General features: G+C 43.5%; 2 protein-coding genes across 2 annotated transcripts; both read right to left on the reverse strand.

Moving 5' to 3' along the window:
- Positions 1 to 270: 270 nt before the first annotated feature.
- Positions 271 to 7,272, reverse strand: tmem45a (transmembrane protein 45a). The gene is made up of 6 exons (XM_052074686.1): positions 6,939 to 7,272; positions 4,545 to 4,751; positions 4,239 to 4,451; positions 3,885 to 4,069; positions 2,668 to 2,810; positions 271 to 684 (listed from the first exon to the last, which is right to left on the reverse strand). The coding sequence occupies exons 2-6, from the start codon at positions 4,738 to 4,740 to the stop codon at positions 588 to 590; spliced, it is 834 nt and encodes a 277-aa protein (XP_051930646.1). The 5' UTR covers positions 4,741 to 4,751; positions 6,939 to 7,272; the 3' UTR covers positions 271 to 587.
- A 776-nt stretch (positions 7,273 to 8,048) lies between these two features.
- Positions 8,049 to 10,599, reverse strand: lnp1 (leukemia NUP98 fusion partner 1). The gene is made up of 3 exons (XM_052074687.1): positions 9,913 to 10,599; positions 9,022 to 9,267; positions 8,049 to 8,721 (listed from the first exon to the last, which is right to left on the reverse strand). Exons 1-3 carry the CDS (start codon positions 10,120 to 10,122, stop codon positions 8,521 to 8,523), a joined length of 657 nt encoding a protein of 218 aa, XP_051930647.1. The 5' UTR covers positions 10,123 to 10,599; the 3' UTR covers positions 8,049 to 8,520.
- Positions 10,600 to 11,307: the final 708 nt, after the last annotated feature.

The raw sequence follows: 11,307 nt of genomic DNA on the forward strand, positions 1-11,307 counted from the left end.
GCGTGCACAGGCATAGTTGGGAGTAGGTGCTCAAGCATTTCTGTATTTCTTCATATATATATTTTTTAAAAATATTTAAAGAGCTTGTAAAATAAAAAGACTTTTAAAAAGCCTCAACTAATGAAACTTGAAGACCACATTCAGTCCACAGGCACATTTCTACACAATGTATTTTTATTGGTTTTTTACAATAAGCAACAAACATCAAGAGACTGCGGTTAAAGTGCATGTCACCGTTAAATACAGTACATACCGTCATTATTATTAATCTAAACACTTTTGTCAGGAACATAAATAGAAGCATGTTGCTTGCTCGTGATCAAATACGACATGGATATGCTCAAGTGTCACGACATGAATTAAAAGTATAAAATACAAAGGAGGGCACCATCCTCCTAATACTTTCGTAAGAGAAATATTATATAAATGTAAAACTAGCTACTGTAGTAATGGGCCCTGAGAGTACAAGCTACGAAAAGCAGTTAGAGCAGCTGGAATAATACACAAAAGCAGTCATGATTCTCCTCGCATCTCAAACGTCCTTTCCCTGATTTTAAATGAGTCGCACCACAGTGGTGGTGGGGGGGTCACACCGCCTCATCCTCAGACTCGGGGTCTTTGTCACTCCGCTTCAGAAGGCCCATTTCCACCGGGGGGGTCTTCTTTAGTCGTGTGCGAACGGCGCTAGGAATAGATTACAAAAAAAAAAAAAAAAAACATGTCAGATGTCCTGTAATTCTTTAATCCTTATTGTTGTCACTTATTAAGGGGCCACAAAATAAGTAATTTTATTCATTCATTCATCTTCCGAGCCGCTTGATCCTCACGAGGGTCGCAGGGGGTGCTGGAGCCCATCCCAGCCGTCTCCGGGCAGTAGGCGGGGGACACCCTGAATCGGTTGCCAGCCAATCGCAGGGCACACAGAGACGAACAACCATTCGCACTCACACCGAGGGACAATTTGGAGTGTTCAATCAGCCTGCCACGCATGTTTTTGGAATGTGGGAGGAAACCGGAGCACCCGGAGAAAACCCACGCAGGCCCGGGGAGAACATGCAAACTCCACACAGGGAGGCCAGAGCTGGATTCGAACCCGGTACCTCTGCACTGTGAAGCCGACGTGCTAACCACTGGACTACTCAAAATATGCAATGACCTTCTTCTCTCTGCTGACTCCGGTTCACTCGCCATCCTCCTCCTGCTTGACCTCAGTGCAGCCTTTGACACCATCTCTCACTCCATCCTCCTCGACAGACTCTCCTCCATTGGCATCACCAGCATCCCCCTCTCCTGGTTCCGCTCCTATCTTTCTGACCGCACCCAGTTTATCCAGCTCAAACGTTTTAGATCTCACCCCTTTCCCCTCACTTCAGGTGTTCCTCAGGGTTCTGTCCTTGGCCCATTGCTATTTCTAATCTATCTTCTTCCCGTGGGTAATATCTTCAGGAAACATCACATTCATTTTCATTGCTACGCGGATGACACCCAGCTCTACATCTCTACCAAACCTAATACCGTACTTCCACCATCCTCCCTAACCAACTGCCTGCAGGAATTAAAATCTTGGTTCACCTCAAATTTCCTCAAACTGAATAGCAATAAAACTGAATTCCTCCTTATTGGCACTAAATCCAATCTAAACAAAATAAACAATTTCTCCATTACCTTCGAAAGCTCTTCCATCTCCCCCTCCCCTCAGGTCAAGAGTCTGGGTGTCATCCTTGATAGCACCCTCTCCTTCACCTCACATATCAACCACATCACTCGTTCTGCATATTATCATCTTCGAAACATCCACCGGCTCCGCTCTTCTCTCACTCCTCAGTCCACTGCTATACTTGTACACACCCTCGTCACCTCGCGACTCGATTACTGTAATTCCCTTCTGTTTGGTCTCCCTCAAAAAACCCTCCATAAGCTTCAGCTGGTCCAAAATTCAGCCGCCCGCATTATCACACTCACGCCATACATAAACCATATTACACCTGTCCTCCAACATCTCCACTGGCTTCCCATTTTATACCGCATTCAATATAAAATCCTGCTACTCACATTCAAATCCATTCATGACCTAGCCCCTCCATACCTATCTGACCTCATCCATATTCCTACGCCTGTCCGCTCTCTTCGTTCCTCCTCCTCTGTCCTCCTCTCTGTCCCCCCTGCTCGCCTCGTCACCATGGGAAATAGAGCCTTCAGTCGCTCTGCTCCCCAGCTATGGAACTCACTCCCCGCTGACCTTCGTAATACAGCCTCATTAACACATTTCAAATCCCGACTCAAAACACATCTGTTTCGACAAGCCTATTCACTCAGACCATAAAGCCATTGTTTTATTTATTTATTTTGTTGTATTTTTTCTTATCTTATTTGATGTAGTTTTTTAACATTGTACTCGTGATTTTAACTGCTTGTTGTAAGGTGTCCTTGAGTTTCTAGAAAGGCGCCCACAAATAAAATGTATTATTATTATTATTATTATTATTACTGGGCCGCCCCAGTAATTTTATTCGTTCTATATTTTTATCAAGAACCGGCCACTAAATCAGTCATCAGAATTTTATTTGGCCGATTATCGCCCTCGGCCTAATAATATCGGGCTGTCTTTCTAACACTGGTTTGTTCATTGACCTCGTCACAAAGAGCGGCGCCGGGCGTTATCCTCACCAGCTGACCAAGCAGTAGAGCACGCCTACGCTGAGCATGGCGAAGGCAAGGTGCCACGAGTAGCACATGGTGATGAACATCATGTTGTTGTGGTCCTTGGGGTCCCACTGGGCACCACTGGGAGGGTACAGCACGTAGCCGATCTGAGATGCAAGCAACGAGAGAGAAAAGTCGGGCGGTTGCTTAGTGATGCGGTACACATGCTGCTACGCCTACAAGCTCTTTAAAAAAAAAAAAAAAAATCTTCCCTGAGGTGTTGCGCCAGCGGCGGTGCATGGAGCAGACTGGACGGCTCCACTGCAAATTAGCATGCTACTAGCAGCTAGTTGCTATTAGCCGCTATCGGGGTCGTGGACCGGCGGACAGGTTTTTACGTCCATCCAATACAATTTACGTGCCGCGTGTAGATCCACACAATTGTGACACCTCAGGGAAAGTTCACCGATTTATAGGTTGGCTAGCTCACAAGCTAACACGCTAGCGAGCTCCCTCGCCTGCGGCGGGGTCGTCCAGGCGTGGCTCCGCAAAATAACGCTTAACCCTTAGGTCCTTTGAAACAAAAAACCCCTAAGTTACGCGTTTTACAATTTTGGAAATGATGTATGTTGTGTTATACAAACATTCTTTTCTTTTTTTTCAAAAACTCAAAATGTTCAGAGGCATCTGTGCTATCCCTGCATATATAGTTTTTATTAGTTCTTTGGGATATTTTATTCTTTATTTTTTGCAAAAGGAAAAAAAAAATTGTGTCTGGAGGTCCCAACCAAGCCCTACTAACAATCCCGACCGGACGTGTTCATGTAAAATGCATCGGTTAGAAGCCTCGTGCAAAAAGGCAAACTCATTTGCGATCCTCTGGCGCCACCTAAAAGTTGCACAATTGGAATGACCTCTACCCAACAATGTGGCATGCATACGTCTGTCCAAGCGAAAACAAAGCGATTGACGTAAAAATCGCGTGAAATGCATGTTTACACATTAGGTTTACGATGCGTTCAAAAATATGAATTATAATGGGTCTCTATGGTGCAAAATATGTAAATTGTGAAGATTACGGAATCAAAACCTTTTTTATTATTGCTGCAATGCCTGAGAATTATCAGCCGGTGACGTCATGAAATTTCAGCCATTTTAGAACCCCCCCATACGTTTCAGCTCTCTCGTGTTGTCTCAAAATAACAAGGCGTTTTCTTTAAGTATGGCGTGCAAATCCTCACCTGCCAGAACCAGCTACCCTGCAGCAGCGTCAGAGTGCAGCGTAACAGCTCCAGTAGGATGTTGCCTCTGTAGAAAAGCTCCAGGAAGGCCACCGCGGCCCCGCCGAAGACGGCGTAAAGCAGCAGCATGTGCAAGTGCACATCCAGCGTGGTCCGGCCGTGGAGGTGGTAGAGGAAGAGGAACCCTAGAAGAACAACAGCTCGTTTTTAGATGTGCCCCGACGTGCTCTCTGGAGCGTTTTTTCTTGAGTTGCAGCTAATTTCCGCGCTGCGAGAATGTCATTGCTCAGTGCTCTTTGCTGTGTTTTTATTGCGCATGTGACAAATGAACCTCTCGAACGTTAAATGTGGAACCTTCGTTAAAGAAAGCGATAGCCATCATCATCCTGTCGAGGGCGAGGGGGGCGGCCTCGGTCGTGTGCACTATCAAGGCGACGCATCCCGCCAGGCCGAAGAAGAGATACATGGTGGCGTGTTGCCAGTTCATCAGGTCTTTCCATTGGTTCTCTGCAGAGTCGTACAGCCGGAGTTTTGGCCCGTCAGCTAAGAACTGCTCTGCTAGCATCCCTGGAAGACCCCCCCCCCACAAAAAATAATAATAAATAAAACAATGCTCAATCAAAGAATGGATGCTGCGGAATGTAACGGGCTTGCGCTCACCCACGAAGGAGAAGAAAAGGACGAGCGAGCTTTCGAAGATCTCCAGGCGGCGTTGCGCCGCTCTGCTGCTCAACCGGGTAGAACCGATGGTCTTGTTTCGACGGGCGGCGTGCCACAGCGAGTACTTGGCTGTCCACCAGAGGCCGCCCAGTAGGAAGAAGCTCCCGGGAAGGGCGTGGCCCTTGAAGCTCCCCATGACAGAGAACCCTGGATTAGAGAACATTTCAAATCAGTCATCGGTGAACTCGCATTTATCGCGGGAGATTTGTTCCAGACTCACCTGTATTAGGAGAATACGGGTGAGAAAAAAAGTGGTGAAGGAAATGTTTACTTTATGTCTTGTTCTATTGCTCTAGTATAGGTGGGTGCTCGGTGAAAAAGACTGAAAAAAACTGCAAAATAACTATTGTGACGACAGTGGACCCCCCCCCCCCCCACCCGGCCTCCTCCCCCCCCCTAAGTCAATTTCAATGGGTGTCAATTATATCCGGATTTTGTGTGTAAATATAAATTTTTAAAAAGGAATATCACTCCCGGAAGGCGATGCTAATTTTCCGTTAGCATGACAGTATTATTTTACATTGACTTTAGCATTAGAACCAGTAACGCTTTTAAAACAGAGCATTTACATATCAAATGTGTGTATTTGTTTTGGTTTCGTTTAGTTTTACGTTAAACTTCAACTTAGGGTGTCATTTAAAACATCTTCAGGGAAGGCAAAATCCAAAACACATCACACACTTTCCGCACAAGCGTCATGGTGCATTCAGGGTATTTTCGGATTTTGCAAACACACATCAATCGTTTTACTGTTGTCAAAATCTAAATCACAATTACATTTTAATTCATTGTCCGGCCGTAGGGGCCACTGAATTACGTATACAGGCCATTAAAGTCCATTTTCCATACCGTGTACCCTTTTTGAATAGCTCATAAAATACTTTGTGTCATGTCGTGGGGTGTTTGAGTAGGAAAAGGTACGGCTGCAAATGAGCGGCACACTGTAATAAATAATAATGAAAGCAGTTTTGTGAGTACGTGTGCACAGGCAGGCTCGCTGTGCCACAGACGTCACCCGCCTCAGATGGAGCTTTAAGCCTGGCTTTTCAAAATGTAATTTGTAACAACCTGCTTGATTTGATTTCATAAATACTCCGGTGGGCGTCACTTTTGCGGGATGGGGGATCAAACGGTCGGTCACCTTTTGAAAAAAAAGAGGACACTCAAACAAGAGTGTTCCTGGACGAGACCACTTCAGGATGAGGATAACAACACCCTCACCATGGCAACCGCTCTAATTCAACACCGCCAGCGGTGTGTGTTAGAAAAAAAATACTGTTTGGGATTTGGGGTTCATTGTGAAAATGTAAATGGAACCAATGTAATCGGCAAACGGTGTACAAAAACACTGAAATCAATTTAACTAAGATTAGGTTGCCAAATAAAACGTCAAAATTAAGCCTAACAATTCATCGGCTGGCCGATTTAATCCGACACTATTAGCTCTTTTAAGATCATCAAAAATCGGCCTATTTTTGGTCTAAATTTTTTTAACACACGCCAACATAAGACAAAGATACAGTCAAGCATTCCCTCAAAGACATTCACATTAAAATTGGCTGTTTTTCACCCAGGCACTCACGTGCAGTCTCACCAAAGTCACATAACCCAACCAAGCCCCGCCCCTTAGAGGTACATGCACAGACACAAACATTATCACTCGTATCGAGTTTATAAATAGATTTTATGCTTGCAATGTGTTTGTTTCTTGAGTTCAAAGTCATTTGCAAAATATTTTAAAAGGTTTTAGCAGGCTTTAGTGCATATTACTAAGTTTTAATATTTTTTGTGTGTGGGAGGTGTAAAACATTTTAAGATGTTTTTCATGTGGTCTCTACATTGCGGATAGGATCCTCATATCTTATAGAAAATGGATCCATAGAGTTCCTGAAATAGCCTCACAAAGCTTTACATAAAAATACCAGACATCTATCTTTTTCTTTCACTCATACTGTCATTTCATTGTTGTTGTTTTTTTGTTTGTTAAATAATAGAATAGAATGCATCTTAATCAGTAGTTAAACTTATCGAATTTATTGTATTTAGTAGAAAATTATGAAAGACAATTGACATTAAATGGTAATTCTATCAAAAATGTTCTGTATTACATAAAATGATTAAAATATGCAAGGTACGCGGTCTTTTTTCAAAAGGATTTTCTCAAAAACAAGGTATTCATCACTTACAAGGTGAACTTGACGGCGCAAAGTTGGAGAAAAAAAGTTTTATAGGATACAGTTTTTTCAATAAGTAAGCATGAAGAATATCTTTTCGAGCAATAAGACCGACATCCTAAATAGTGGAAAAACGAAGGGGAGGTTTGTGTGGTCTTACCCAAAGCGGCTTTGTCTCTGGAAATGTCAAAAGAAAAAGTTAGTTAAGATAAAAATTAAAACATCTTGAATTTTCCATGATTTGACACAATTTCCTCATCGAAGTAAACACTGACTTTCTCCTCAAATTCTTCGTCTCTTACGAACCGTTTCGCATCTTCACCCACCAACCCCGTTCCCCCTTTAAGTGTTTTCATTGGTTGACAGAGGTCAGCTGACGTCACCCTCACGAGCTCCCATTGACCAAACCGCATGTCAATCTCGGGTTTCCACGTGTGCACATTCACTTTCACTGCGCTTGCCTAACAAAAAGAAGAAAAAAAAAGAATCCAAAACTTTCCGTACAGTAGAGTTGAACTGAGCAGATACGAGGACCGCAGCACGTATACAGCAGCCGGGGAGTCCTCGGCCCACTTCGGCACCTCCCCTCTTCCGTTTCATTCCCAAATGAGGCATTAGTTTGACGAACAGCTTGTAGTCTACGAATGGGGCGAGAGAGTACACAAAAAAACGAGGGGCTCCTGAAGGGGGACACCTGTTTCGGAATCGAATGGAGGAAACAAACAAAATGAATAAGGCGGTCATTTGGAATGAAACCCCGTTTATTTTCAAAAATATCAATACAACGATATCTATAACAAGAATACACAGAAAATATTATTTAAAAAATAATATACTAATAATTGTACCTTCTGGGCTGTGTTGGGAATCACTCATTCAATTTATTTTTTTTATATAGTGGACTATATATTCACTTAAATGTCTATCCCTATGTTGGTATTTTTCTTTTCTGATGTGGCCATTTTGAGACATTGAAATATACCGTTAGAGTCAAACAATTTATTTTGGCTCATGAATTAAACTGGCTTTTTTTTTTTTTTTTTTGCTAATCACTTTCACAGAGCAAAATCACAAACATTGAATAAGGGTTGAACAACATGGGAGCATACATTTGTACACACAATTTACAACCAAAACATGTCATTACAGTGAAAATGAACTGTAAAAATATACACAGTGGCAGACAATCATGGTTTAAATTCTAATATTTGTTACATGAAGGTGTACACACACAGTCGCCATTTCAATTTTTCCTTTTTTTTTTGGTCCAATTAGATTTCAGCGTCTATCTGTTGCCAAATCAATCAAATCTGCCCAGGGCCTTTTAAAATTATATTTAAACATCATTGTCTTTGTTGTAACGTGTTAATGTGAAAAAAAAGGCAAAAACCTGAAAAAAGGGCACATTTTTGCCAATTTTAAAACTCTACTATCAGCCGTTTAACTCGGCCGGTGGAATTAATCGGTCGGGTTCCTGTTCCTGTTCATGTTGATCAAATTTGCCAACCTGACATCAGTATTTTTCCAACTAGCCAAACACACCTGTAGCAATCAGTACCAATCAATACATTTAATAATCAGTATCTATGGTGGAGATGATGTCTTTTATTTACGTTTTGTCTGTTTTGTCATCGCTAAATATTGATTGAAAACAACTCCATGCATGATGATGATTTGCGTGCGTTTTGGACGCTTCTCTATAATTACGACGTGATAGACCTGCCATTGAAAAAGGTCAAACTTTAGCGGTGCCTGCGCAGGGAAAGCTGCCGTCGGAACGTGTACTGTGGCTGCTGTTGTTTTTCCGCGGTGACACCGGCGACCTCATCTGCCGACCTTCTCCTGTCGCTTAGGCGTTTCGTGGCCAGGCGGGCCGCCGCCATCGCCGTCTCGCTTTTGTACACGTCGTCATGGCACAGAGGGGGCAACTTGGCGTCGTCTTTCTGAAAAACAAAACACATAAAGAAAAGCCGGCACATGAAAATGCAGTCGAGAAACTGTAATTTGAAAACCTAACCTTTGTTAAACCTTGTAACCCAAATTTGAAACCTTACATTGAAGCCCCAACCCTGCCCTCAACCCCTATTTTAAAAACCACAACAAGGATTCAGTTGACAAATTAGGGTTTCAAACAAATTAGGTCCTCAGATTGCGAGTTTCAAGACAGGGTCAAATGAGGATAAAGTTTTCAAGTCCGGGTTAAGGTCTCAAGGAGGTCTTTCAATGTTTGAAGTACAGCTCACCGGGGACAGCGCGCATCTATCTTGAAGATAAAGTCTCCTTTGGAAGGATTCCGTCAGCTCCGGGATGGTGCCGATGCGGTTCTCCGGAACGGCCGACTTGGAGCGTCCGTTGTCGTCCGAGGAGGTCCGTCGAGCCCTCTGGTGGGGTCCGACCTCCCCTTTCTCTTCTCGGCTCTTGGCGTGGCTCGGTGCGGGCGCCACGGCGGCCGCGTGCACCCGGTTCAGCTTCATGGCGTCAAGTTGGGACTGTGAAGAAGGATGGTTGTCATTTTATCGACCATTTCATTTCGGTTTGGCTGTGCGGTTGCTTTTCAGATAGGTGCTCGTTGCTTCTCTACAATCTCCAATGTCGCATTTGCTAACTTGCTTTAAAAAAAGGGAGACAGAATCGCTGCCCGTCGATGATGGATGTAAATCGCTACGTGTTTAGATGCCCAGCTGAGTGCTCTCAAATTTACAGTCAAAAGGACACACGCGTGTGCCAATAATCCCGGCAACAGAAACGTCAATCGATGACCCGGGTCCATTAATTCTCATGCTCGCCGTGTCTGTCACACGCATGCGGATTTACCAGAGACACTTTGTGTAATATTTTCCATGATAGCTTGAAATACGAGAAGAAGCTTGTTATGGCTAAGTACAGCTACTGTGATCCACTCACTTATCGCGGTTAATGTGGACCGAGACCTCCCGCAAAAGAAGAAAATCCGCAAAGTTTATTTCGGGTTTCAAACAAAATGGAGGAGTCAAAGCGGGGCTTCGAGTCTATCGGGTTAGAAGATCAAATTAGGGTTCAAATTAGGTGTCAATTGTCAAAGTAAGGTTTTAAGAACGGGTTTGAGGTTAAGTTTAAAAGACGGTTTCGGGATTAAATCAACGTGTCGTTCTTACTACAGTGGGAAGGGACGCCCGTCGGTCAACTCTCGTCCTGGCGGGTCTCCTAAAACTTCGCTTCCTTTCACGCGAGTATCCGCCGCCACCTCCCGATCCTCCACCACATCGTTCGGCTCCGTGTCCCCAATAGCTGCTCATCCACTTGGTGAAGTTGCCGTCGTCGTCCTCGTCGTCCATGATGATGGCAGGCAGGAGCCTCAGCGACATGATGGGCTCACAACGGTGGGATGCTGTAACGCTGAAATGACTTACTGACTGACTCTGCACCCGACTGAGTGACTATTCCCGGGCCATCCTGAAATAACCCGCCGCGAAATCACTTTTAATCTATTTACCGCGGCTGGAGAAGAGTTTTTCACTCTGGAGAGAGACTGAGGACGAGAGTGTTTGTTTTTGCAACCCTTTCCATTCCGTTCCCGTCCGCAAATCCCCCGAGGGCACCTCTACACTGTGCCCATACTTTCCATGAGTGCATCAAATATGTCAATAATTATGGAGTGCTCCGTGGTCCTGGTATGTAGGACAACAAAACATCAGCTCATAAGACATCAGTATGCGTGTTCATGTGTTGCCAAATTCCCTGATTTTTTTCATTGAATTTGTTTAACTCATTCACTCCCAAAGATGTTTTTAAACGTCTTTTCAGACTTGGTCTAGAATTGGCTGGTACTGAATGAGTTAATTAAAATAAATAAATAAACTTTCCATGGGCATTAACATTTATTAAAGGAATTTAATCGGATTTTGTGTTAACTAATAGGAATATTGTGGAATAGAGACCAAGTTGGCTAGCAAATAGCAAAACTCAGCATATAATTGACGCGCCTTCACGAAATACTGTTTTTTCCCCCTAAACCTAAAGAATTATTGGAAAAAAATGGAGAAAGTTCCACGAAGCGTTTTCCACAACAACAAAAAAGGGGGTTGGTGCCCACATTAAAACATACAAACAAACAAACAAACAAAAAAGTCGCTAACAGTAGTTGTGAAACTCTTCATGTGTCTGCATGAATTTGTTATACTGCCCCCCGGTGGCCAGGTAGTACGCAACAGAAGTAGCATTACAATGTCCATTGTCATGAACCAAAAAAATAAATAAATGCGACCAAAAGAGTTTCTTTTTTTACTGTACCGTTGATTTGACACTACAGTATCAAATATTAGACAAGTGCTCTTCATGTGCAGTATATGTCCAAAAGACCTTATTAAACGACAAAATGGGGGCACATGTGATTCATTGCCCACCCCCAACATGCAATATGCTCGCTTCTTTCAACCTAAAGAGCATCAGAATGTTTTTGTTGTTTGTTTCGCTGTGTGTGTGCATGTGTGTGTTTGAGTCTATGCCAACTATGCTGTGTCCCATTTGGATGCTGGGCCCCGCTATGTCTG

This window comes from Hippocampus zosterae, chromosome 8 (assembly GCF_025434085.1).
Source record: "Hippocampus zosterae strain Florida chromosome 8, ASM2543408v3, whole genome shotgun sequence".
Classification (NCBI taxonomy): Eukaryota; Metazoa; Chordata; class Actinopteri; order Syngnathiformes; family Syngnathidae; genus Hippocampus; species Hippocampus zosterae.

Bases quoted from the DNA above. Each gene is read 5' to 3' on its own strand.
- tmem45a (XM_052074686.1), bottom strand. From the start codon at position 4,740: ATGGGGAGCTTCAAGGGCCACGCCCTTCCCGGGAGCTTCTTCCTACTG. The intron at 4,070-4,238 runs GTTCCACATTTA...TTGTTCTTCTAG, and splicing joins TATCGCTTTCTTTAACGAAG to GGTTCCTCTTCCTCTACCAC. The intron at 685-2,667 runs GTGAGGATAACG...ATCTATTCCTAG, and splicing joins CTCTACTGCTTGGTCAGCTG to CGCCGTTCGCACACGACTAA.
- lnp1 (XM_052074687.1), bottom strand. From the start codon at position 10,122: ATGTCGCTGAGGCTCCTGCCTGCCATCATCATGGACGACGAGGACGAC. The intron at 9,268-9,912 runs GTAAGAACGACA...CCTTCTTCACAG, and splicing joins GGGCGTCCCTTCCCACTGTA to TCCCAACTTGACGCCATGAA. The intron at 8,722-9,021 runs GTGAGCTGTACT...TTTGTTTTTCAG, and splicing joins ATAGATGCGCGCTGTCCCCG to AAAGACGACGCCAAGTTGCC.